Here is a 27542-nt window from a genome sequence, read left to right as displayed (position 1 = left end):
AATGTTTTCACTTTAGGGTCAGGAGCGATCACTTGGAGCTCAAAGAAACAAGCAACAGTGGCGTTGTCAACATCAGAAGCAGAATATGTTGCAGCAACTTCAGCAGCGTGTCAAGCCATTTGGCTAAGAAGAATGTTAGCTGATCTTCAACAAGAGCAAAAAGGGGCAACAAAGATATTTTGTGATAATAAAGCAACTATTTCTATGACAAAGAACCCAGCGTTTCACAGTAGAACAAAACATATTGAACTTCGACATCACTATATTCGTGATCTTGTTGCAGACGAAGAAATTGTCTTGGAATATTGTAACACCGATGAACAGCTAGCAGACATACTTACCAAGGCATTGTCAAAAGAAAAGTTTTGCTACTTCAGACAATTACTTGGCATTTGCAACTTTGAATCAAGGGGGAGTGTTGAGATGTGATTCAAAATGAAGATATGATTCAAAATGAAGATATGATTCAGAGTAGTAGAGATATGATTCAAATATTCAAACTATGAGATTTTTAGGAGANAGAGTAGTAGAAATATGATTCAAATATTCAAACTATGAGATTTTTAGGAGATTGTTAGTAGATTTAAATTCTTTCTAGATTTCGATGATTTACTATTTCTGGTCCAGTGTATAAGCTATAAATACTGGAATTGTGTAAGCCTCTGAGCATTAAGTCAGTAGACATTAATAAAGCACTGCAGCTTCTATCTATTCTCATCTATTCCTATCTCTTTCACTATCCCTCTTTCCAACACTATTGTCTCTTTACATTGCATTGTGCAGCTGACTTAGGTTTTGATATTCATAGGCATTTGCTTAACGATCTTCAAGAAAACTTTGCTGTTCTTGTGAGTCTTTCTCGTGAAGCCTTCGAGTGTCGATCTTCACTTGGGTCGGCTCCGAGGCTCTACCCTGACTTTCATTGTTCCCGCAACTTACTTTTTTCCCCTCATATCGCATGCATCTACGCATAAAAGCGCCCCTACCTCCTTCTACCCATGAACAACTAGTAAGTGCAATAGATAAAAGATGTGAATTATGCCAAATATATCACCTATTTGTAATAGGATCTTATAGAGCTTGGTCATGCACAACATGATGGAAATCTTGCAGAGCTTGGTCATACACGACATGGTTGCTCTTTTAGGTGGGCTACTGTATGTTGCCATCATAAAACAGAGCTACCGTGTTCAAAATGTCTTAAAACGATCAGAATTTAGATTTTATGGAAATGTCAATGAAAATTCTGAAAGAATCTACTAAAAAATCTTAGAAATTAATACCGATTGTTTGAGTTAGTCGATAAACTTTCATTGCAGCAGAATTGGGCAACCACTCTTAATCATCATGGAAATTAATTAAAATTGTTTGAATTATTTCATGTGATATAAATTGGCATAATAATACTATAATTATATTTTAGTATTAATGATGAAAATTAGTCAAGATTTAGTTAGTTAATTATTGGCAAATTTTAATTATCTTAAGTAAAAGATAGTCACAAAACATGACAGCAAACAGCTCAGCTGCTCATTAACTAAAAACTACTTTATTATCTTCCTAATCTCAACACTTTCCTAAATTGACTAACATTAATTAATTTGTGTTTTTTGTTTTTTAATTTCATTAGATCGAAACAAACATTTAAATGTAATGTTTTTATAATTATTAAAAAAAAAAAGTAAATAAAACAAAAATAATTATAGTGTCTTTTTTTAAATTTAATATTAATTTTATTACATAAATAAGGAATATTCTGGGTATTATAATTTTTTTTAAAAAGAAAAATACACGTATATTCAAGAATGAAAAAGGGAGCATCCGTACGCGCCTTAAATTTCTGCTGAAATGCAGAAGAACATTCGGGCGGAGAAGCTTTCCATAGAAACTTCGATAGGTTTCGCAAAGTCAAAATGGAACAAGATTTCTGTCTCCCTTCGTTTATAACTTTCGATCCAGTTCCTCGACATGTCAATCATTTTCAACTGCGAAATCCAATCCCCTGTTCATGGCGGTTCAATCCAAACATTTCCACTTCAGCCGCCGATTCACCGGCGCCGGCAACGACGGAGCGGCCGCCAGTAGCATTGGCGCCACCGTCTTTAACCTCACTCCCTCTCAAACAGCTCGGATCAACCAACAGTTCGATCAGTCTCTCATTGCTTGGGTCGTCGGTAAGAAGATTCATCCACGGCAGCTCGCCGTTCGTCTTCGCCGTAATCTTCATCTCGTTGGAGATTTGGATGTCTTCGAGCTAGGGCTTGGATTTTTCGTGCTCAAATTCTCCAACGCTTTAGACTACTACGAAGCCCTTGAAGAGCGTCCATGGTCGATTTCTCACCTTTGCATCTATGTATTTCCATGGATTCCCAATTTCAAGCCCTCCGAGGCCTCGATTCCTTTCGTTGATGTCTGGATTCGGCTCCCGGAGCTCAGTATCGAGTATTATGACAAGGAGGTTTTGGAGAAAATTGCGGAAACCATCGGCGGCCGTCTCGTGAAAATCGATCCGGTAACTGAAACACGAGAGAAATGTATGTATGCTCGTATCTGTATTAGGATGAATTTAGGTTATCCCCTTAATTTGAGTTTCCAATTTGGGAAAAATCCGCAAAAAATTGTGTATGAGGGTCTGGATTTGTTGTGCATTGTCTGTGGATGTGTTGATGATCTGAAACATGATTGTTTGAGCAACCCTTCTTGTTCTTCTGGCTTTGATCCCCATCACCATAGAGCTCGTCCATTGCAGGCCATTGGCTCGAGTTCGAGTTCGAGTTCGAGTTCGAATTCGAATCCAAGTTCGAGTTCAAATCTGAATCCGAATCTGAGTTCGAGTTCGAATTTGAATTTGAAGATGCAGTTGATTCCTTCTAAACCCGCACCAGCATCAGCTTGTGGATCTAGATTCCAAGTTCTTGAGTTGAATTTGAATGAAGAGCCAAGCCTTCCAGTTAGTGAATCTGATAAAGCAGTAAAAGAATCTCCATCGATAACCATGGAAGCTCCTTTGTTAAAACAGACCAATTTGATTCAATCTGTGCCTTTAGCTCCTTGTGTTCTTGAAGATCATCAGTTCAGGACTGAAAAAACCAGCAGCCCCACAACGCTTGCAGTCCAGAACAATGAACCACAACCATCATCATTGGCTATTAAAAGCATAGCTCCCCTGCAACCATCTTCTGCTTTAGAGGCTGGCCTCAAGTTCTATTCCACTGCAATCCAACAATCAACAATACAGAAAGCGATAAACAACACGCCATCCGAACCAATCAGTGTCGATAGTTTGCCGACTCTTTACACCATCGATCCAACGATCACAAGCCTTGCAGTTGAATTGTTAGAACTGTCAGCAACAACCACAAGATCAAACCAAAACGAGCATGCTATCCACATTGTGCCAACTTCAGAGGCTGTATCAATGTCTGCATCATGTTGTTCTAAGAAACTGTTGTGCTGGAATTTTCGTGCAACAGACAACGCGAAGCTAATGCGAGCATTGAAAGATCTGATTCAATTACACAAGCCATCGATTGTGCTGATCTTTGGCACCAAGATCAGTGGTGCTGATGCAGATCATGTTGTTCGGGAGCTCGCTTTCGACGGTTCATATTGTAGAAAGCCTGATGGCTACAAGGGTGGAGCTTGGCTGTTGTTGTCCCAGCAAGACGTGCAAATTGAAGTCAGCTCCTACAGCCCACAGCAGGTTTCTGCATCGGTAATTCTTCATTCTAAACCCATTAAAGCAGTGATATAGGTCTTTCAAATGCAGATACCAGAACATCTCCACGACCATGGAGACAAACTTTCTGCTATGCTTCAATGGAATGCTGATGCAAGAAGGTAAAGAAGCATTGGGTACCATTTTCTTAGATTTAAAATACAGAGAGTTCTAAGCTTATATTCATTAGAATGGCTTGAGAAAGATAAGTTTATGTTTGTGATATAGTGAATTATTGGATCTGTTAGTTTAAATTTTTTACGCGAGGTTTGTAAGATACTGTTTACTTTGACCAGTTACGATTGTCGTCAGTCTCAGGTTTTAAAACGTGTCTATTGGGGAGAGGTTTTTCACACCTTTACAAGGAGTGTTTTGTTCCACTCTTCAACAGAGCTGGGATTTCACAATTCACTCTCCTTAGGGCCTAAGGGGTGGATTGTGAGATCCCACGAACAAAGCATCCCCGAGTGTGGACCTCTTCTTAGTTGACGTGTTTTAAAACCGTGAGTCTTACGACGATACGCAACAGGCCAAAGCGAACAATATCTACTAGCAGTGGGCTTGGGTTGTTACACTTCATCTTTTTGATATGGGATTTTCGATATTAATCTTTCTAGCAAGGAATTGAACTCCCTAAGAGATATCTATCCTAATTGTTCTTCATCCTTCATCTTTTATTTTTTTTATTTTTTTTAATCTTATTTATTTTTCTACTTATTTCTCGAAATAAAATTAGATGATTGTATTTGGGATAATCAAGTAAACTAGAACACGACGATACTTCGACATTCTTATAGTTACATTACATTAAAAACTTAACTTGTACAGTTGTAATATTGCGTTGAATAATTTTATGTACCACGAACACACACAAAAATTCATTGCACGCTAGTCTAAGCATGTTTTTGCTAATTGATCTATTAGTTATAGTGCACTCTATACGAAACGCAAAATTCAATATACTCAAAGTTGGAAAGAAAAAACCAATTATTAAAATTAAATCCATTGTTCAACCTAATCGTCGAACTTTATATAAATGCCGTACCCTCGATCATAGCCAAATGACATAAATACCCCTACATAATACGTCATAAAAAAATAAATTAAAAAACTAAAATTACATCAAAATTATAAGATAATGATTTCATGTTGTTGGTGGTTCATATCACAAACATTAATCATTCAAAAAAAACACTTTAAAATCATATCAAAATCAAGATGGGCCTGCCATTTTTACACAAGAAAAGCCCACCTCTTAAATGCAAGTGGCCTTGGGCCCACTTTATATTGGAAGCTTTAAGTCAATACATACTTTTTAAAATATTAAATTTTTTTTAAAAAAAAAACACTAAAATTAGAACGTTAATACAGATATTTAAAGATAATTAATAATAAAATATTAACAAAAATAAATATTTATTTATTTAAGTACCAAAATTATTTAAAGAAATTTAAAATAGTAAAGGGCAAAATGGGGAAAATCATGTACAAATAAACTCTATTATATACTACTCTAGAATGTTGGCTTTTTTTTTTTTTTTTTTTTTTTTTTTTTTTTTTTTTTTTTTTTTTTTTTTTTTTTNAATAATCCAACAAAATTAATGGAAAAAGAAAAAGAAAAAGAAAATTTTATAAAAGGGGTTAGTTGGTAATGTGGGGCCAGCCATAAAGATGTTTTTTTTTTTTTTTTTTAAACGTTTGATTAATGTGACATGTCAATTATTATATAATCCTTATTACAAAATTAGAATATGTATATAAATGAGCCATCATTCCATTATAAAAGGAAAATAAGACAGTTTTCAAAAGGAAATTTACCCTTGGGTGAAATCGGTAAAATATCACCTTTTTTACTGTCCTTTAATTTACCCTTTCATTTGGTCATTTTCAACCTTGTCACGTAACCAAAATCGTCTGCATTCGACGTCCCAATTTACACACTCTAATTGTGCTTAATGAGTCTGACATCTATGTCTTATCACATCGAGTATCACCTTTACAACTGTATTTGTGATTATCGTTTCCGCATCGTTTGTACGTCTGTGTTGGTAGGTGTCTTCTCTTTCATCTCTAAGTTTTGGTTCGATCGATCGTCTCGTTTGCTTCCTTATTTTTATGAGCCTTCTCGACTTTGAGAATCGAATTTATTTTTATAACTAATTTGGATCTAAACGAGTTTTACTTTTACGCTACGTCGACTAGGTTGTGTAAAGATTATTTTTTTTCCCATATATGGTAGTTTCCGTTCTAAGTAGTGTGACGATAAGCTTATTTATGATCGAATTGATTGTTTAACGTTAAAAACATTTATTACTAGATAACAAACATAAATAACCTTAACGAAGATATTAGAATATTGACACGTGTTTAAATTGCCACCATTCTAATATATTTTCGATAGCCAAAATGAAACTCAACTATTTATAAGTTAATATAATGGTTGAATAAACGATAGTATACAGTGGAAGTAAGCTTCAATTATAGCTTTCTCACTAATTAATATATTTACGGGTTGACTGGATCGGTGACCCGAACAACTCTAACAGAATTCACAACCCAACTCGGAAATAAACCAATCTGTTGCTAAAGTTGATTACAAGTGTTAAATATTCTTAATCATTTTAAAGGTAGGATTAGGTCGTAACCCTATTTTTGGGTTGGTTAGATTGACCCGACAAAAAACAACGTGATTCGGGTGGGGTATACTATATTTAATCTATAACGGAACCGTCCTTAACCTATTAACAAAAAATAAAAAATAAAAAGATAATACTGTTCCGTTTCGACAAAAGACTCACGCAAGTTTTATGGTTTTGGGTCCACTGTCCGGATCATGATTTTCCTACCCTAAGAGGGAAAGTCTTTTTGGTCGGTTGTGGGCGGGGAGGGGTTCGAACCCCAACACCGTGGGTTCGTAGCCACGTGCAAATTAAACCGGTTTAAAATTAAAAAAATAAGAGAAAAATTTGGAGTTATCGAGTCAGTTACCTGAATTACCTAATATAGATCTAAAATAAGGGAAAAGTTGAATTTTTTTTTTTTCTATTTTCTTTATATTTTATATTTATTTTATTGATGGGAACGGTCTCCGCGTGAAAAGCACGCAGTTAATATCATAATTATGGTTGTTTTAACCGTCCATGCAATTTTCGGTTTCTTTTACTTTATCCATGTTTTTTTCTCACCAATGGCTAATTTATTATTTATTTATTTATTTATTTACTTGATTTTAGTATACAATGTATCTATTTTTAAAATATTTTATTTTTGTAATGAATTTTTTAAAAATGAAATTCATTTTCATAATGGCAATTTTGTGTAACGTATAAATTTTATTTTATTTTATTTTTAAACTTATTTTACTATTTTAACTTTTTAACTTCTTTAAATTTTATATTTGTTTTTTTTATCATCTAAATAGAGATAATTATTTTGAAATTTGAAATTAAAAAATTAATATTTAAGTATTCTAAGAAAATATTAAAAATTAGTAAGATTTTTTAAAATTGATAGTAAATGGAACTTAATTTTTAAAAATATAAATTAATAAAAAAAAAATATTACCGACAAAATCTATCATAGATAAGGTTTATTCTTTGATTACCTAAAAGCGTTTCTTGTCCTCATATAACTGTAAAACGTCTTCCGTTACCAATCATTACGATATCCGACAAAACGAGTAAAGAGAGTATCTAACGACCTTCAATCATTTCAAACAGCGGCGTGTCAGGTGGACGCTCCTAAACAACTACCGTTAAATGAAAGCTCATACCATAATAAGAATTTTAAACACGTGTACCCAATGATAAGTAAGCTTTTAATTTGACGACACGTTTATATAAAATAATTTTCTACTTCAAATTTTAAATATTATAATTAAGAATATAATCTTTGTGTAACCGTTCAAGTCCACTGCTAGTAAATATTTTCCACTTTAGCTCGTTATATATCGTCGTTAGTCTCATAATTTTTAAAACGTGTCTATGTCAGACACCATACCATTCGCTAGGATCGAGCCCTTTACGCTCATAACCATTTGTGAAGTTGACGACGATAGATAATGGGCTAAAGCGGATAATATCTATTAGCAGTGGGCTTAGACTGTTACACTTGGTCCCCGACTCTATCCTTATTTGTTTAGTTCCAAATTTACTTCTTAGATAGGTAATAGAAATCGAAATCGAGACAAATATAGAGCTGTTACTTGAAAGAGGGAAACGTGTCGACGAAGTCCCCCATAAGGGACATCGAAAACGAAAAATATAAAAAAAATAAATGATGGGCCATTTTTTGTTGTAGAACATAGGGTTAATGAGGGTTTAGGGTAGGTGTGTTAATAATGGTGGTGGGAGACATTGTGAGTTAACATTTGGAAGTAAAATTAAGGACACTTTAGGCTTAGCCTTTGTTTTGTAGGGTCAAATAGGGGGAAACATGTTGAAAAGCATCTATCAAAACTTTTGTCGATCTAGTTTTCCTTACTCGTGTCCCTACTCGTTGCCCATAAAAGAATACGTCAATTATATATATCACATATTTTCTCTATACCTTGCAATCTATGATAATAGGTGTCGGGGATAACGGTCACATTTCCTATATGATATAATATGCATAATCGATGTTTAAGGTCGAGTTTAATTCAGACAAAAAACAGTTAGAGCTTTTAAGCCAACGTAACCCGTTGATGCATCGAGCTTTGTAAAACATTTTTGAGAAGGGTGTTTTGCAATTCAATCTATGGTCAAATAGTTTCAATCCCGTCATCAAATTTTAAAACATTATTTAATAATTGTTAAGAAAAAAAAAACATAATTCTAAACTAATTTAGATTTTTTAAAACTTTTTCTAAATCCAAAAACACCCCCAACTACTTTTTACTCAAATATTTACCATTTAACTGTTCAAGAACCATACGGTAATTAAAAAAAAAAATCAATTTTTATTTTTTAAAAATAATATTTTACAATAAAAAGTGGGGAAATTGAGGTGTTGAGAGAAAACAGGAACTGCAAATGAATGAAAAAATCCAAAAGATGACAGGAATTCAAAAAAGACCTCACGCGCCCCAAAACGGAAGGTGAAGAACACGCGCGAAAGAGAGAGAAAATGAAAAGTTTTAATTTAAAAAAAAAAAAAAAAAAAGGTTTTGTAAAGCGAGAAGGAAGCAATAAAAATAAACCTATTTAAAGCGAGAATTACGAAGTTGCCATGCTCAACAAAATGACCGGCCGACCACGGACAGTATCTTTGTCCGATGCATCACTCTCACACACTCCCATTTCCTTTTTCTTTTTCCTTTTTTCTTTTTTTAATACTCTCTTATCCAAATTAATTTTAACTAAATTTAATATATATATATATATATATATATATATATATATATATATACACACAAATATATAAATTAATAAAATTGAACCATAAAGATAAGGTTAGCGATTAAATAAGGCAAATAAACAGACTGAAACACGAAGTAAACCGAACCACCAAACAGGAAAAAGAAGGAATAATTGGGCCGACGCCAAGTTCTTTTAGAGTTAGTTTTGTACGCTCTCGACTCATATGATCTAAGTCTTATCCAATATGATTATTTTTTAACTGGGTTCATAAAAGATTGGACAAAAAACCTATAAACAACAAATACATGTAAAAATGAGGATATATACGAAGATATAATACTTTTATTAATTAAATTATATGCATGCTACTAGTAGTTAATTACGCGACAATATTAATATATTTCAATCTTATCCTTCATATTTCAGAAATTCAAAATTTCATCTTTTTTTAATTTTTTTTTTTAAAGTGAATTTTCCCTTTTATCATTTTTTTTTTGTCTTTTTCTAAAAGTTACCAAATTTTAAGAGGGAGAAAAATAAAAGAATAGAAAATAAATATTGTTTAATTAATTAACTAAACACTAATTAATAATTATCTTTAAAAATTGTCTTTAATTTGATAATAATTAATGCTCTAATAGTACTTAGACATAATTAATCATATTATATGATGTGACCCTAACTATTTATTTATTTGTTTATTTCCACTTTAACTTACTTTATGATTATTAAATTCCCTTTAGTTGACTAATTATTCATCTAGATTTGACTGAAACATTATAAAAATTATTTTAAAATTTTAATTCTACTAACCTTTTACCACTAACAAAGCTAAAAGTTTATCAAATAATATAAAAATTTAACCCATTTTTTATTTGGTTAAATTACAAAAATTTACACTAAAAAAAAAAAAAACCTTATTTAATTAAAAGTAAATAATTATGGTATGAAATTAGAATAATTGTCTTGTCATAAATATGGTATATTCTATCGGTTGTATATATATATATATATATTCTATTTTATTTCTCATTTTTTTAAAAAAATATAATATTTATAGTTATATTATCTTTATTTTTAACCTATTATCTTAAGTTTTACAAATCTCGGCAAAACTTTTAGGATCTTTTAAGTAACATCGAGACCACTTTTCAGCTAAACGACATTAAGATCTCAAAATAAATGAAAGGTGTGATTTTAAAGTAAAAGGGGTTTTAAATAAATGTTTTTTTTTTTCTCTCTTAAAAATATTAATTATTATTTGAATTTACCAGGAAAATTTTATTTTAAATTTATCTAATTGTCTCAATTTGCTTTCAATCGCTATTCGAAATCTTTTCGTTGATTTTGTGGGTTTCTATTTCAAACAGAGAGAGCAACTTTTTGTCTCTTCGACTTTATTATTATTATTATTATTATTTAAAAAAATTAAATAAAATTGAGATAAAAAAGAGAGAAAGAGAGTGTGTGTCCACACGTGTGATATTTACATTTTAAAAAAAATTAAAATTAAAAAAATAGATTATTCATGAATTAAGACGAATAATTTTAATATGGGAAATAAATAAAATATATAATATGAATTTTAATTTAATAATTGTTTATTTTTTAAAAAGAATAATATGAATTTAATAAAAGACAGAATAATGAGAGTGGCTGAAAGGGCATGTGAAAAAGCCAAAACTCCTCTTACTTTGAAGCAAAAGTGAATTTCTTTTTTCACCAAAAATAAATAAATAAATAAATAAATAAATAAAAATACAACTTTATCACCAATCAACCTAAAAGTAGAGAGAAAGAGAAAATTTTAAATAAAATAATTTATTTATATATCGACAGCTCGATTTAATATTAGTTCCTTAAATCAATCTATAATTTAAAAAAAAGTCACATAGTCAAGCGATCGTTGTGGAAGTTACAAGATTAGTCGAGGTACGATTATGTTGCTCTAACGCTCACAATTTTTTTTTTTAAATTTATAGCTTCTACTTATTTTTCTGTTCGTATTTAAAATTTTAATATTTTAGTCGATCGTTATTTTTAATAAATAATCGAGTATTTATTTATTTATTATTATTTTTGGAATGAGTGGTTGAAAATTAAAAAAATAAATAAAAAAATAGTGGTGGGGGCATCTTTTAATAGGGATAATAGAAAATAATAATAATAATAATAATAAAAAGAGAATAATGGATAAATTAAAATACTATTTTTAATTATGAATTTTCCATTTATTCTCTCTCCTATCTCACAATTTTTAATTTTTAAGTTTTTGTTTTTGTCTCTTAAGAAACTAAATAATAAGAGAATTTGTGAGTTTGTTTTATTTATAATGAGAGTGGATTTACTAAGTTTAATATTTTATTTTATTTTATTTTTTTGTGAAAATGTTCGGGTCAACTAATATAATATTTCTTATTACTATTATTTTTATTTTATTTACAAAAATATTCGGGTCAACGACTATGATATTTTTACTTCAATAAATGACATGTTAAATTGATTTATTATTAATAATAATATTTTGTTTTTAGTATTGTTTTTAATTGTAAAATGTTTTTTAAAATTAGTTAAATAGCATATATTTAATAAAAATTGCATCCCCAAATAATATTGATTATACATTATTCTTATTAGTTTTTTGTTATTTATGTAAAATATTGTGCCTTTAAATAAATAAATATTAAATAAGAATAAGAAAACTAAGTTATAGAAAAATGATAAATTAATTAAAAAATAATATAATAAAAAGAAAATGGAAAAGACAAATATTTTAAAAAATACAAACAACATCATTGGGGAGACAAAGATAAAATAAAAATAATAAAAAAATAAATAAAAATCATATAATAGTTATTAATATTATAATTTGAAGGTGAGTGTGGTGGGACCTGATTTTAAAATATATAATTGAAAACAAAAATTTTATAAATAAATAAAAGAAGATACGTAATCTTTAAAAATAAAAAGTATAAAAAACAGTGGGGTCCACACCATCGTGGTTGTCACTCTCATCCCTGCCTGATTGAATATGTGCCGCGGGGCCCGGCGGCGCGTTTTTCCCACGCGCTTAGCTCAGTCATCTGGTTCTTGACATGAGCTAAATTTGTTTGTTTTTTTGTTTTTTTTTTAAGAAAAAAAAAGAGTGTCAGAGGTTTGGGGCAAGTGAACGTGCGCTATTTGAACCACAGATCTGGATCCACTCCATACCTTCAATCAAACAACGCCTCCCTCTCTTCTCTCTCTCTCTCTCTATCTCTCTCGGGGGATTGTTTTTTGATTCAAAGGAGAGAGAAAGTTAGAGAGAGAAAGCTCTGATTGAAAAAAATGGCAGACTAGGAGCAGCAGCAGCAGCAAAGTTGCAGGTTTTTTTTTGAAACAAACCCAAATCATGGCTATCTTCTTCTCCTTCTTCTTCCGACGTTGATAACCCAGTTCATTAAAAGGCGGTGGTTTGGCTTTTATGGTAAAACTTTGACCTTATCTCTTTAGAAATGTTCATGAACTACTGAAAGATTTCATCTTGTTCTTGTTGTTCTTGTTGTTCTTGTTCTTGCTCTGTTTGTATTTTTCTTTCTTTTGGGTGTTTTCCCTTTAACGAAGGCAAGCTCTGTTCTGTTCTTTTCTTTTCTTTTCATCTAACGCACACGGGAATACTTCTTGGGGCACCAAACTTTCTCTTTTTGCTCTTCTTTTTTCTCTCAACGTTCCCTTTTCTTTACCTCTTTTTTGGGCATGTTCTTTCAGGGAGAAGCTTTTCAGAAAAAACAGAGACTGAACTGAAGCTACGCGATATTTGTTTGTGGGTGTGATCCTGTTTTTTTGTATCTCTGTTTTTTCCCCTCTCGCATCATGGATTCTTATGAAGCAACAAGGATTGTGTTCTCTAGGATCCAGAATTTGGACCCTGAAAATGCTTCTAAAATCATGGGTTTTCTTTTGATTCAAGACCATGGAGAGAAGGAGATGATTAGATTGGCCTTTGGCCCTGAAGCTCTGCTTCACTCTGTTATTCTTAAGACTAGGAAGGATTTGGGTCTTCCGTCCACGAACTCGCCGTCTACGACGAGTTCTTCGCCGTCTCCGTTTAGTCTTTCGAGGCAGAGTTCTTCTACTTCTTCTTCGAGGTTTGGAATTAATCTTCCTCCTTCACTTACGATTCCGAGTCCTTCTTCCAGTTCTGTTTCGTGGGCTACTGGTTTTTCGCCTGAGCTTCAAAATTCTGATGATCATTTGATTAGTCCTGGGAATTTACCACTTGGGTCGTCGTGTTTTAGCGCTGGAGAAGCTCCGGTGACTGATATGATTGATGAGTTTCAACTTCAGGACCAGCTTTCGTTTCTCAACGACGGCTCTCCGACCATCGGCGTTAAGAATTCCGACCTGTTTTTCCCTCCGGTGGACTTGTCGTCGAGTCCCACCGGCGGTGGGTTTGGTTCCTATGGCGGAGATGGCACCTGGAGTGGAGGGGTAGTCCACCGCCGGAGCTACTCTGTTAACGATGCCAGTTTGGGAACAGAGGATTTGAATAGTGGGTTGGGTTGGAAGCCTTGTCTTTACTACGCTAGAGGGTTTTGTAAGAATGGAACCAGTTGCCGGTTTCTCCACAGCGGTCTTGGAGACGCCGACGGCGGCGGCGCCGCCGTCGGCTCGCCGAGTAAGATCGAAATGATGGACCAGTGCCATGAGCTTCTCAGATCCAAATCCTCTGCTCAGCAGCGTCTCGCCGCCGCTTCTCAGCTCATGGCCTCTGCTAATGCCTTCCCTTACTCTCCCAAATCCATCAATTTCCTTCTCCAACAACAACAAAGCGATTCCCAGAGGTATAATTTCTTCCTTTCGTGAAGAATGCCATGTAATTACTACTGAAAAATCTCATTTCTAAACTCCTCTGTTTGCAGAGCCGCCGCCGCTGCGGCCCTGATAATGGGCGAAGATCTTCACAAATTCAGCCGGTCCGGCCGCTTGGAGCGAAACGAGTTCTCATTGAATGGCAGCGCCGGTATCATCAATCCAGCTTCAAGACAGATCTACTTAACATTCCCAGCCGACAGCACCTTTAAGGAAGAAGATGTATCGAATTATTTCAGGTTTCTTCACTAACCAAATTATCCATTTTGTTCTTCTTATTCTTCCATGTCTGAAAGTTCTTGTTTTTTATGAAGCATGTACGGTCCAGTTCAAGATGTGAGAATCCCATATCAACAGAAGAGAATGTTTGGATTTGTCACTTTCGTTTATCCTGAAACTGTGAAGCTCATTTTGGCTAAAGGGAATCCCCATTTTGTTTGTGATGCTCGTGTTCTTGTTAAACCATACAAGGAAAAAGGCAAAGTCCCAGACAAGTACAGGCACTCTCTGTTCTTTACTCTGTTTTTGCTCTGTTTTTTTACTCTGTTTTTACTCTGTTTCTTTGGAATTTCTCGTAAGAATTTTGATTTGTTCTACAGGAAACTGCAGCAAATCGATAGAGATTTCTCCCCTTGTGGTACACCAACTGGGTTGGATTCAAGAGAGCTCTACGATCATCTTCAACTCGGCTCAAGAATGTTCTACAATTCTCAGCAGGATCTGCTTCTGCGGAGGAAACTCGAAAAACAGCAAGCTGATATTGATCTTCAAAGTCGACGCCTTCTGAATCTACAGCTTCTTGACGTGAAGAAAAACCAGCTCCCCCACCCTTACAACCACCACCGTGCTTTCTCCCCCGGCAGCCCGATTCCTTCCCCGACGCATTCTCCGAACCCGTTTGCTCAAAATCTCATCTTCCCCACCATTCGTAGTGCTAGTAGTTGCAGCAATTCTGATATCTTACGAGGTGAGGTTCATAATCAATCACCATCGATGAATCAATCTCTTATCAGCTTTTATGTAACTGAACTTTGTTTGCAGAGAATGGCCCTACGCCACTGCCCGTTACGATCGTATCTTCAACCGATATGCCTCGGCAGCTATCGCCGTCGGCAAACGAATTCTCAGTTATCCATGACAAGGAGACATCCCAGAATGATGACATTGATTTACTTGAATGGTAATAACAATAAACCATTTACATTATACTCCAATTTAGACATCCCAATTCATTACTCAGATTATGTGTTATAAAACGACCATTACAGTTTCGAACACAATCTCCCGGATAGTCCCTTTGCATCACCAGCAAAAGCCACCGGCGAACATGCAGCAAACGACTCCGACGACGCCGACGCCGACACATCAACTTCCTCTCTGGAAGTAGCAGCATCCTTCAAATCCTACAATTGCCAAATGCCAAGGTCAGCACTAAACCAACCAACCAAACAACCAAACAAACAATCAACACCTTAAGAGTACTCTCAATCCATTAAACTAAACAACAATCACTCTACAGGTTCCCGTCGAGCCACGGGTCGATCGGAATGTACGTAGGGACAGGCGGGCCAACATGTCCGGTGGGGATTTAGCATCAAAAGCAGCAGCCACAGCAGGTAAAAATGAAAACCCACAAAACCAAATGAATACTTCAACGATTACTCCATTGAAAAACAGAAAAAGAAAGGAAATTGCTTGGTTTTAACGATCATGTCCGGTGAATTCCAGGAACAAAAAAAAAAAAGAAAAAAAAAGGAAAAATAAAGAGATTAACCAAAACAGCAGAGGAGTACACAGTATGAACACAGTATCTATAGAGAATGAGGGGAAGCAGAGGCAGGCAGGTCCTCCACAAGGGCACACACCATCATATGAAGAGTACAAAAGAAAAGCAGTAAAAGAGGGAAGGTGGGGGCAGACCCATATGCATTTCTTCCATGTTTACTGTTCTTGATGTAGCAGAGCAGTAGAACTCCATCATCTTCTTCTTCTCTCTTCCTTTTTAGTGTTATAGATTTGAATTTTATAGGTTAAAAGTAAGAAGAAAAAGAACACACAGTAAGAAAGAAAGCATGTTTTTTTTTTTTTAGGGTTTCTTCACAGAGTACTTCAAAATGGCAGAGGTTGAAGAAGAAGAAGATGATGATGATGATGATGATAGTGGAGAGACTGTAATATTCCATTTTTAATCTCATACTTTTCTCTCATACTTTTCTCTCTTCCTTATGCCGTTTAGCAGAATTTAAGGATATTAAATTTAATAATATTTTAAAAACAAAATTGAAACAGATTTCGGTTCGGGTCGGTTTGGCTCGGTTCGGTTCGGTTTGGTTTGGTTTGGTTTGAGAGGAGAGTGGGACAAAAAAGATTGAAATAGGGGTTTAGGGTCACATGGGGGTGGGCAGGGTGATTGGATTGGAGTGGGGAAATGCCAGGCTGTCAGGGTGGGACCCACTCCCACCCCTCATGTCACATGCCATTCCAACTGCCTCTGTCTACATACATCCATTATGTAAAATCAATTTCCCTTTTTTTTTTTTTTTTTTTTTTTTTTTTTTNTTTTATTTTTTAAAATAAAATTTAATTTCACACATGTACGACAAAAATGCACGGTTTCTGAGATTCCTTTATTATTTTTAATTATAAATTCATTTCTTTTTATTATTATTATTTTATTTATATATTTTTCAAATTTTAAAATATATACAAAAATCATACCATATTAACTTTTAAATTATTTATAATTAAAAGGGATGGGTTGAAATCAAAATTCAATTATAATTTATTACTTTAATAACTAAATGTTGTTTTATTTTTTAGTAAGGGAGAAAATTTATATTTAACCTGTCGTATCAAATTTGAGACATTGATTTTCATTCGACGATATAAAATAGATAACAGAATGTCAGAAACCAACTTAGAAATTATTATTCAACAAACTCATCCATCGAGACATTCTAAAGGAGACAAGTTGTGTGGTATATCGGTGCAAAAGAGGTGAAATAAGACTTTGATGTTTAAAAAGAAAATGAAATAATGATAAAGTAGAAATATAAATTTTAAGCAAAGTTTGAATTTTAGGTGCAAACTTTATCACTAAAGTTAAATCATTTGATGGAAAAATCAAATTTTTATAGCTTCCAAGGATTACGACGAGAATAAGATTATGAATGAGAAATTGTAACATCCTAAACCCACTACTAGTAAGATATTGTTCGCTTTGGCCTAGTACGTACTGCTCTTACGGGTAAAAAAAAAGTTAGAGGCTGCAGCAGGACTACTATAGGAAAGCCCGCTCCCTCTCGCTAACCTAGAAAGAGATTCCTGTAATTAATCTCATTTCCCTTTCCAATCAACCAATATTGGATCTCATAATTCACTCTCCTTCAAGCCTCAACGTCCTTATTGGCACACTGTTTTAATATCATCTATAATACTTTAAGTCCACTGCTAGTAGATATTGTTTATTTTGGTCGGTTACGTATCGCCGTCAGTCTCACAGTTTTAAAATGTGTCCAATAAGAAGATGTTTCCATGTTATTGTAAAGAATATTTCGTTTCTCTCTCTAACAGATTTAACATAAATAATCTAATCTTTTGGAGGACTTCTGTGAGTACTTTTGATTCAAAAATATTTTAAAATTAAAAAAAAAAATCTAAAAAAAATATTTTCAAATAAAAAAAAGGTCTATTCCTTTTTTTTTTTAATAATTAATTTCGTTATATAATTTATTCAACGTATAAGATAATATTTTTATTATATTTAGAATTAGATCGAAAAAGTTTAAAACTAAAACTCAAATTTAAATGCTTAAAAAAGGGGTATTTTGACACGTGTAACCTATTAATAGACTGTGAAGAGGCCTCTCTCCCGCGAATTCCTATTTCCTGCAAGGGTCTCCGAATCGGAGTGTAGAGTTCTTCGGAAGCCTTCATTGGCGACGCGACGCGACGCGACGGCAGGTCTTCTCTTTCTTTTCTTTCTCTTTTGCCAATCCTTGAAAGAAATTTTACATTTGCCTCTTTTCCATTAATTCTGAATAAGATTCAGTCATCGATCCTTTTGTGATCGTTGAATTTTAACGATCAAAGTTCTAAGAGTTTTATGTTGAGTTGATGATGCTTGATTACAGAAACTTTTGAAAATGAAACGATGTATAATTGATTGAATTTGTTGGTGATGTTTTTTGCTATTCTATTCAATTATATAACTTTGTCTTTGAGTTATTGAAATTGAAATTGAAATTGAGCCCGCATTCACTACCCGATTAACGCAATTCTGACCTACTTGGAGCATATGAGTTTCCTGTAAAACAAAGATGAGTGGAAAAGAGATGTAAGTTTGTTATTTATAAACAGAGCGTGTTTCTCTGTAATTACTTCTTTACTGTTTAAAACAGAATTGAATGGAACTGCTTTCTATATGACATTTAGTAGGAACCGGGGTGAGGTTTTCTGTTCTACTAGAACATCCCAATCCATGCGGGATCTCACAATCCACTCCTTTCAGGGCCAGCATCTTTATTGACACTCGTTCCCTCCTCCAATCGATGTGTGACGTTCTTGCTGGTACACCACCTCATATCCACCCCGGCACCCACCTTTGGAACTTAGTCTCTTCTTTGGACTTTTCCTTTTGAGCTTCTCAGGCTTCCTCTCAAAGTTTTTAAATCGAGCCACGTCTCCTCGAGAAAGATTTCCACATTTTAAGTTTACCACTAACATATATTGTCTTCTTTGGACTTTTCCTTTTGAGCTTCTCAGGCTTCTTCTCAAAGTTTTTAAATCGAGCCACGTCTCCTCGAGAAAGATTTTCACATTTCAAGTTTACCAGTAACATATATTGTCTTCTTTGGACTTTTCCTTTCGGGCTTCTCAGGCTTCCTCTCAAAGTTTTTAAATCGAGCCACGTCTCCTCGAGATAGATTTCCACAACCTTATAAAAAAGGTTTAGTCATGCAAGATCTCACAGTATGACTCAAAATTGGAGAAAGATAGAAATAAGTACCCTGGAGGGAGGGAACAGGTATGCTGGCTTACTTAAGCCTGCTTTTTTTTTTTTTCGTCCTTTTTTCTGGTATTAGTAGCCACTAAACCCAAGTATATTCTGAGGCTCTAATACCAATTGACGTAACGTTAATACCTTTTTGTACTGGAATCGCTATTGGTGAGTTCTTTTTACTTTCTAGAGGTTTTTAGACACATGAGAATGAAGAGCAAATTAGAGAAATTTTGAGAGGTACTCTTTTTTAAGGTTAGAAGTTGAAATCTATATCCTTACATTTATTGTACTTAAAAAATAATATTTTTATAAAATTGAGATCTCAACAACCTAATTGAATCCAAAGCTTGGGCAACCATGGGGTTATTTTTTGTTGTAGGATTACATTGAAAAGTATGCAAAGGATTGCACATGAAATGGGGGGAAAATGTTGTAGGACCCCACCACGAACCTATGTGATTCTCTACCAATGTACCAAAAGATGTCAAAAGATAGAAAAGCGAAGCATTAATGCTACCTACCAAAGCTCCTTAATATTTTCATCTAAGATTTTGAATGTCATTCCAACCAAAGCGAAGCATTAAGCCTTCAGGTCCTTATCATTATTTCATTTTCTTGTGGGCTTAGAAGGATGTAGAAGGCCCAAGAAGTGAAAATATATATATAACAAAAGATAGATTAGTTCTTCCCTTGGCTAGTGCATTCTTTTTTAAACTTTGAAGGATGATGATATCGGATCATATGACTGTTAATTTCTTTTTTCTCCAATCGGTGTTAGAACTCTTGTTTTATCAAACTCGGGTGAATGAGGATGATGTGCTTCTCTACTTGGTTTTCAGTTGGTTGTTTGTAAACATTTTGTTTCTCAATTCTTCAAGAGAAATTGGTGACTGTTAAGGCCATTCTTTGAGAGATTAAAATGGAAAAAGAATATTTTAAAAACATCTTCATGTTGGGTCAAGTATATAGAGAAATTAACCCTCAATGCAGCAGCAGATAATTGGTTTAAGTATATGGCGCGAGTCTGTGTCATGTTGGGTTTAGTGCTTCGGTTTAAGTCGCCGCCGTCGGAAATGCAGAGAATTAATTGAATAAGACTAAAAATGCTTATAAATTTTAGATTTATAGTGAAACTTCTGAAGTTCATTACTCATGACAACCAGTTGGTATAAGTATGGAAACTTTTGAGTTCAGTTGAAGCTATGAATATGTAGATGCAGAGATGCCTTAGGTAAACAAAAATTACTGCCTCTGAACTATCAATATCTTATAAAAAATGATGAGGACACAGTCTTTTCCTGGATTTATCATATATGTAATGCTGTATTACACTACACAATTGATATCTACATCTACTGTCCTTCATTGTTTCTCACCCCTTCCCAAATTTACTTGATAAATCCGTATTTTATTTGACACCTTCTTTAATCAAATTTGAATCATTCTGCAGTTACCTTGTTATAACCTATACTCTAAGGAGAAAAGGCGCAGAATATACTTGTACATCTACAGTTCAAGTGTGGGAGGCATCATGACAAGGGTTTAGCCTTTTTGAATATTCTTTGACCTGGAGCAAGTATTGCCAACGGGTCATAAGCCATTTTTCTCTCTACATATGTTTCCCACATTGGCCCAAAATGGGCCTGCCATTCTTTCCTTGTAGTGTAATGTGGCAAATATTGTTTCGCTCCTAGATTGGCTGTTTTACAGAATTCCAGAATTCTCGTGTTTTGTGTTAAGATGTATTCTAAGCTGTCGTTTCCTCTAGAACAGGGAACTGCAGAGGTTAGAAATGCAACCAGGTAGAAAATATCCTCCTCTGGAATAACTACGGATGTTCTATTGTCCCACCTGAAACTCAGTAATAATTAATAGAATCAGTATAATATAATATAATATAATGCATATTGCAAGAACATTTAACTTGTTAGATCATTAATTACTTTGATTTGTTAACCGGGTAGATTAGGACAGGGCCGTTGCTTGTTTCCTTCAGGATATTGCCAAAAACCCCTTCTGCAAATTCTTTTATTTTGCTTTTTGGGATTAGGAGATTCAGCCATGGGTGTGGGACTTCCCACAACCCTTTTGACTGTAATTTCACGGCTGATACTTGAACTCTGTCCAGGAATTCCACATATGTAACTTCTGATATGAAAAGCGTTGATGGGATATAACTCAACCGAGACAACAACCGCTTGACTTCCTGCATGGTAAAAGCATGTTCATGTAGCTGCCATTTATTTTCACATTTTTCACATTTTTCACATTTTTCACATAGATTTATTTAGTATGGATACTTCACCTGATCGACATTGTTGTTGTCCTTGTTGTGGTGAAAGTACTTTGCCAATTCTAGGCAGTAAAGAATTTTTCCTTCAGACTTGAACTGGCTTGCTTGAACAGGGTCTTGTGGATCGAATGATGATCTCCAATTATTTAGAAGACCAGTTCTGTTTATTATCACGAATCCTTCAATATAATCGAATGTATTTTCTTCAGATATTAACAGCTCCTGCTCTCTGGTAAATGTTGTGAAGTCAAAGTACAATACTCTTATCCATTTTACCTGTCAAGGATAGAAGAATTGGGTTAGAACAGCCCTTCATAGTTACTTTAGACCACTAATCTTACCATTGTTGGCGCTGGTTCAAGTAGAATTTTTGCCCGTGTGATAATTCCAAATTGGCCTAACCCTCCAAGAACACTGTAAAAGAGGTCACTGTTCTGTTCCTTTGAGCAGTTTACCACGTCCCCTTTTCCTGAAGTCAGTTTCACTCCATTTGTCAGTTACCATAACAATATAGCATCCAGGAAATGGCGTTCGCCATTTACCTTGCATGGATTTCCTATCACATTACTTTTATATATGTATAGTATAATGTATATGGCAACGAACCTGTTACAACCTCCAGCTGATGAACGTTGCTGATCTGAGGGCCATGTCGAAATGCCTGTCCACTGATCCCTGCATTGGATAAAGTACCCCCAACCGTTAGATGTAGGTAGTCTGTCCATGATTTTGGTGTTAGTCCATATTTCAAGCTCTCCTGCAGGATATTTATCCATAACTCCCCTCCAGAAACATCGATGTATGTGAAGCTTTTGGTATGAACAACCTGCATTTGAGGGCCCTGGAGTGATTCCATGTTAATCACGACTCCTTGGTGGGCCTGTGCTTGGCCATGAAGTGAGTGGCCATGGCCTCTAGCTGCAACTGTGAGCTCTGAACCAGGTCCCATCTTCCAAATATGCTTTATTGTCATGGCGATATCAGAAACCGATGATGGATGCAGTATTGCTGCAGGGTAGTATTGATATCTATTACCAAAATCTCTTGCAGCAAATTCCACTTTGTCAAATTCAAAATGGCCGTTGATGTAAAGCATTCTTAGCGAAAAAGGGATGCCTGTGAAGCATAGATTCATCCTAACAGCAATACAGCTCAGGAACAAAATCATGAAGCTTCGGATGGAAAGCATGTTGGTTTGTTTGAGGAAACTAACTGGTGGGTATCGTAATTTTCTCTGGCTACAAGTCTCTGAAGTTAAAGAAGAAAGGATTGGTAACATGTTTTTGTTATTTCTAAAGAGGAGAAAAAGGCAGAGGAGGTGTAGGAGGGCCTAGAAAAGGCTGAATTGGAGGTGGTTTTAAAGGGAGGTTAAGATGATAGTGGCCGAGTCAACTAGACTTCAGTTAGGAGAATACGTATGAAGACTGCCTACTTAGGGAAGAGTTGGGAGAAATCTTTGCACTTTTTTAAACAGTTAAGCTTTTCCCACGAAAGACAAACAGGTTCTCATTAACCTTGTTAAGGATTGTTTCCCATTTTTAGAAAAGGAAAAAAAGGCAAGGCAAGGCCTTGGCCGGAGAACGTATTCCTCTGCCTTTTCTCTGACTGGTAATGCATATGCTTGTGTCTCACTGACATTAATGATGAGGCTACTCTAATCCTTGAATCCTATTATTGTCGGAATTTAACATTGCGTATCTAGTTTCAGATTCAGTCAGAGGAGAGTGGCCCATGTTGATTCATTGGAGACGAAGACAGAAGGATCAGAGGGTCACCAGAGGGTCCATCATACACGTGATATTTAACTGCCTGCATGCTTTTTAGGGAGAAGAGATATGATGGGGATTGTGTCGGGGCCACTCTTACGGGTTAAGCAAGGGGAAAGGAGAGCGAACATGGGGCTGACACCTTCTTGGTGGAACTCAACACCACTCTTACACCTATCCACTTCCACAGGTTTGAAAGATTCGATCTTGTTTACATTGTTATTTACCATTAAAATACAATCTCAGTGGCAATTATTGCATTCCTTCCTTTTTGTTGCAATTTGTTTGTGACAACCAATCAGAAGTTTACATCTTTCCCTTCTTTCCTTTATGCTACATACCAATTCAACTCTGGCTCTCTCAAGAAAATGAAATACAGGAAAATTAGTCAATATCTACATCATGTGGCACACTAAATATTGTACTCTGATGCCGTTTTTTTTTCTTTCTTTCCTATAACTGTGTCCTGCAGCATTCTTCAATGGAAATAGGCAAAGTTTTGGGATCCAATCAAAATTTGCCTAATGGTTCGTCCTCCTGAGTGAGTACCTCCTAGATTTTTCATTGTGCTGACAACATCTATCATGCCCTCAACTTATATTTTGACTTGTGGCGTTACAAAAGTGAAGCTATTTAAGGTTGTCAGAGGTTTGGGCTTGTTGGGATGAAAATGACCTGTAAGTTTTATATGCAAAATCATTTTGAAAACTGCGTTTGAGATCTGCTCCTCTTCAGAGGCAAAGCCCTCCCCTTTGTGATTATAAAATTAAGATTGTGATAATTGGGTATGGATATTGCAATCTCTTGCTTTTTTATCAAAATATTAAGTTTGTAGTGTGAATTCCAGACTTCATCCGCCCATTTGTGGTGAAAAACCGAAATGATGATTGCATGTTTTCTAGAAGGAGACCGACCACCAATAAATTAATCCATTTTTGGCTCTTTAGCTTAGTGGACTCTTCATTGTGTTGGAGCTCTACCCCTATCCTCCATCCCCACTTTAACACCGACGAATTAAGTTACATCATGGGGCATCTCCTGTCCATCAATTGCCTGCTCTTGGGGACTGCAGGATTCTCTTTCAGCTGTGTAAAGTTCTTAAATCCAATCACTTCAACATTGCCTTAACATAAAATCTTAGGTGGACCTTATAGGAATAGAACCCAGAATTGTATGGTTAAAGAAGGAAATGAAGAAGGGTAAGGAAAGAAGTCGAGAAATTATCGCTTGCTTGTCGATGACGACGAGTAGATTAGCTGTGTAACAGCCCAGGTCTACCGCTAGCAGATATTGTCCTCTTCGGACTTTCCCTTTCGGGTTTCCCCTCAAGGCTTTAAAATGCGTCTGTTAGGAAAAGGTTTCCACACCCTTATAAAAGGTGTTTTGTTCTCCTCCCCAACCGATGTGGGACATCACAGCTTGGGACGAGGGTTGCCACCTGTGTTGTAATGGGATTAGAAGAAGGATTGGTTGGACAAACTTTATGAAATGTGAATCCTTATCATGTTCCCTATCCCCACTTTTGATAATATTCCTCTTCAGTGATCGTTTGTTTTTTTATCTTCTTTATAGCCGAAAAATCTAAGGACTAAAGAATCTCTTCCTAATCATTTTTGTCTAAGCCTTCTTTTGATTGTAAAATATTGGAGGAAATCTGGAGGGCAATGCCAACAAAAGCAATGTAAAATTTAGCATTATCGTCAAAGCCAAGAAACCACACGTAGGCATTCTACAAAAATGATTGTTGAGCATAGTTACAATGACTTTATTTCATGTCACTTGCCAAATATGCAATTACAGTACTCTGTTCATTTTTGTTACAATCATTCCCATTATCTTTGTCGTTTTGTTTATTTATTCTACTGAACAATTATAATTACTTCCCGAAAGTTGGTGAAATATGCATTTTAGGGGAGGCTGGGAAATGAACTGTCTCCCATTATCTGACTAATATATTTATATATTCCTTTGTTAGTTGACAAATTATGATTATGTTTTGTTTCCAGCTTTAAACATTTGTTCTTCTCCTTCTCTGGATCATGTGGACAAAGTTGTGGCAAATTGTTATCATGTTTTTTGTCCAAGTTCACGACCGACTGTTGTTTTTCTGATCTGCAAGATCTCACTTTGGTGTGCCTAGCTAGGTAGCACTCAAGAAGTTTGGATTTTTTAGTTGCCCCACCGCACCCAGGAATATGAATCCATTTTAAACAAAACTAGGTTCTTTGATCATAATCATGCACATTTTTTGCCTTTCAACACTTACCGTTCATTCAACATTTAGACGCATAATTATTTGAAACTGACCCTTCAAACAATGAAACAGAATGCAGAAAAGAAATGTGAACTAAGATTAGCTTAGCTAAATGCATGCGTTGTTGATCCGTCCTTTTTTTCCCCCATCTTTTTGTGCACTAAAATCCCTACCATTTCTAGTCAAGACCAGTACTTGTTTTGTTTTTGAAACATCCATTTTGGATCTTGATTCAATCTTTCTGATAGCTAAGTTTGCTGAACTGTCAACTAATAAATGCATGCATCTAATTATGAGAGAGTTTGCCTTTACTTTTTGCTTTTTTATGTCTGTGTTCGATTTTAAAACGAAGTGGTAGAAAATTTAAAATGGGATGGAACTTAGCTTTCACAAGTGTGGTCCTTTGCGTAAACAAGCTGAAGTAGGCCAAATTAATGGCTGTTCTAATCACAGTGTTTCTTTATGACAAGAAAGGAGTTGTATGTACTCTTTTCATCAACTCTTCAAATTGTAGTATAGAATTTGGAATGGATTTTGTGCTTGTAGTTGTTTTTTAGAAGTGTTTTTGTGGGGTTTGATGTGAAAAGTTCTTTCAAGTGAACGAGTTACCACAGGCTCTTCTTATTCAAAGTCAATTGTCATGTGAGAAATTAACAACTTGATATGATGTATAGATATCGTAGATGCCTGTTCATCGGAGAAATGTTAAAGTTAATATCTAAGAATTATTTTATTACATCCGTGAAAATAAAATGTAGCCCTTGATAGCCCTTGATTTCTTCTTTTACTTGAATTTCTTTTAGATATATTTTATATGGACCATGAAATTGTTGATTGGTGAGATGTCGTCTTCATCTGCTCACCTCTTATGTCTTGTCTAATGGGTCTTGCAAGTTTGAATGGGTAACTAAGTTTGAAAGCAAATAAGTTGTCCAAATAGAAAGAAAAGTGATTGGGAAAAATGTCACTTATGCATGAGTCCAATCCAAAGGCTTGTTCATGGAGAATGTGCTTTGTTTTGAATATCTTAATCTAATGGTGTGATCTGAATCATTTGAACTCTTCTTTTCAGGTCAAAAAGTCAGTTCCCCTCTGCCTGCATCTAAGTGGTGTATTCAACCACATTAAACTTGCTTCTTCAGGTAACGCCATGTGCCTGCTTATTTAATGAATTGGGTAGGTGTGGATCCAATTGTAGAGTTGTGAGTTTGACACAGACTTATTCAATGTTGCTTGCTCTAATGGGAGTCTATAGGATCTCGTGTTTGAAGATCTTCTTCGTGCCTTTTGGATTGAATTAACTGTGGGGGAAAATAAGTGAGTTTCACGTTCTTAACAGCCAATATAGATAAATATGGTTGCTTAGAAATCGAAGCTTAAAAACATGTTTTTAGAGTTCAACATTTCTTAACATGTTTTGTTTTCTTTTTTTGTTCCCTATGATTTAACCACTAAAGTAAATGGTTTAAATTTCAAAAGCCTAACTCTCTAGAGGTTAATAAATAATGTGGACTCTAGAAAAGTGTACAGAAAACAATAATAACAAAAGAAAAAGAAAGTTAGGAGCAGAGGCAAACCATAATAAAAGTTTAAACCCTAATGGAAAGCATGTGATGAATATAGAGGTGGTGAGTGGTTGATATTGACTTAGTCTACGCTTTGATTAGGACATAGTGGTTTTGAACACTTGAAATTTCAGTGAACAGTGTTTGAGTTGCAGCTCCTTTAACCACAAAACCACAATCTTCTTCATCATTAACTAAACCCATTATTTTCCCTTTGAATCTTTGGAAGAGTTCAATCATATTACCCAACACCAGCTTTCATGTTGTGAGCCATTCAATCTCAATTGGTCAATGAGTATCCATTAGCCATTGCTAAATGTTGACAATCCCACCACCTTCCACTTTTAAGATTTTAAGAACTTGAAAAGTTGTTTGCAACTTATTTCGCTGGATGATTTTTAATACTAAGAGGTTGTAAATTGTAAAACTTGTGATTAAATTTAAAGAAATAATGACATTAATTCTTGCAAACCAAAAATTTAAGAAAAGTTTAGAGAGACTACTTCTTATGTTATTGTAAAATCAAAAGATAGATGGTTGGATGGCTCAATAGATTGATAAACTAATTTGTACAAAGAGTCGGGTATAGATCGCGAGACCATCCATTTTTTGAGCTAGTTGATTCGGTAGGTGAGTTGTTACACACTTTTTAGCAAATTTCAACTTCCATAACCACTGGTCTGTTGTCTTAATTGACCAAAACCCTTTGTGGGATCTAGGTTAGGGCCCTTTGTGGGATCTAGGTTAGGGCCCT

General features: G+C 34.8%; 2 protein-coding genes and 1 long non-coding RNA gene across 7 annotated transcripts; 2 read left to right on the top strand and 1 right to left on the bottom strand.

Moving 5' to 3' along the window:
- The first annotated feature begins 12253 nt into the window (after positions 1-12253).
- LOC111789112 (zinc finger CCCH domain-containing protein 53-like) lies at positions 12254-16117 on the top strand. Of its 3 annotated transcripts, XM_023669767.1 has the most exons (9): positions 12254-12523; positions 12805-13880; positions 13959-14147; positions 14223-14408; positions 14508-14875; positions 14950-15088; positions 15177-15332; positions 15428-15524; positions 15637-16117. In XM_023669767.1, the coding sequence occupies exons 2-8, from the start codon at positions 12910-12912 to the stop codon at positions 15498-15500; spliced, it is 2082 nt and encodes a 693-aa protein (XP_023525535.1). In that variant the 5' UTR covers positions 12254-12523; positions 12805-12909; the 3' UTR covers positions 15501-15524; positions 15637-16117. The 3 variants fall into 3 exon arrangements, with proteins under 3 accessions (XP_023525535.1, XP_023525543.1, XP_023525526.1); XM_023669775.1 differs by having other exon boundaries at positions 14223-14402; positions 15428-16117; XM_023669758.1 differs by having other exon boundaries at positions 15428-16117.
- Positions 16118-20142: 4025 nt separating this feature from the next.
- Positions 20143-22506, bottom strand: LOC111789088 (cytokinin dehydrogenase 6-like). Its single transcript, XM_023669736.1, has 5 exons — positions 21810-22506; positions 21545-21672; positions 21216-21479; positions 20854-21116; positions 20143-20761 (listed from the first exon to the last, which is right to left on the bottom strand). The coding sequence occupies exons 1-5, from the start codon at positions 22480-22482 to the stop codon at positions 20440-20442; spliced, it is 1650 nt and encodes a 549-aa protein (XP_023525504.1). The 5' UTR covers positions 22483-22506; the 3' UTR covers positions 20143-20439.
- Positions 22507-23024: 518 nt separating this feature from the next.
- On the top strand, positions 23025-26608 carry LOC111789098. 3 transcript variants are annotated; one of them, XR_002814265.1, is made up of 3 exons: positions 23025-23159; positions 23442-23510; positions 26296-26608. It is a non-coding gene; the product is annotated as an uncharacterized LOC111789098 (long non-coding RNA). The 3 variants fall into 3 exon arrangements; XR_002814264.1 differs by having other exon boundaries at positions 23068-23159; positions 23442-23646; XR_002814262.1 differs by lacking the exon at positions 26296-26608 and having other exon boundaries at positions 23068-23159; positions 23442-23750.
- Positions 26609-27542: the final 934 nt, after the last annotated feature.

Source organism: Cucurbita pepo, chromosome LG01 (assembly GCF_002806865.2).
Source record: "Cucurbita pepo subsp. pepo cultivar mu-cu-16 chromosome LG01, ASM280686v2, whole genome shotgun sequence".
Lineage (NCBI taxonomy): Eukaryota > Viridiplantae > Streptophyta > Magnoliopsida > Cucurbitales > Cucurbitaceae > Cucurbita > Cucurbita pepo.
This window is presented reverse-complemented; position numbering and strand designations above follow the sequence as displayed.

Coding starts and splice junctions, on each gene's coding strand:
- LOC111789112 (XM_023669767.1), top strand. CDS start 12,910: ATGGATTCTTATGAAGCAACAAGGATTGTGTTCTCTAGGATCCAGAAT. Junction 13,881..13,958: donor CAACAAAGCGATTCCCAGAG/GTATAATTTCTT, acceptor CTCTGTTTGCAG/AGCCGCCGCCGCTGCGGCCC. Junction 14,876..14,949: donor CAATTCTGATATCTTACGAG/GTGAGGTTCATA, acceptor CTTTGTTTGCAG/AGAATGGCCCTACGCCACTG.
- LOC111789088 (XM_023669736.1), bottom strand. CDS start 22,482: ATGTTACCAATCCTTTCTTCTTTAACTTCAGAGACTTGTAGCCAGAGA. Junction 21,673..21,809: donor TCAGCTGGAGGTTGTAACAG/GTTCGTTGCCAT, acceptor AACTGACTTCAG/GAAAAGGGGACGTGGTAAAC. Junction 21,117..21,215: donor ACAACAACAATGTCGATCAG/GTGAAGTATCCA, acceptor TTTACCATGCAG/GAAGTCAAGCGGTTGTTGTC.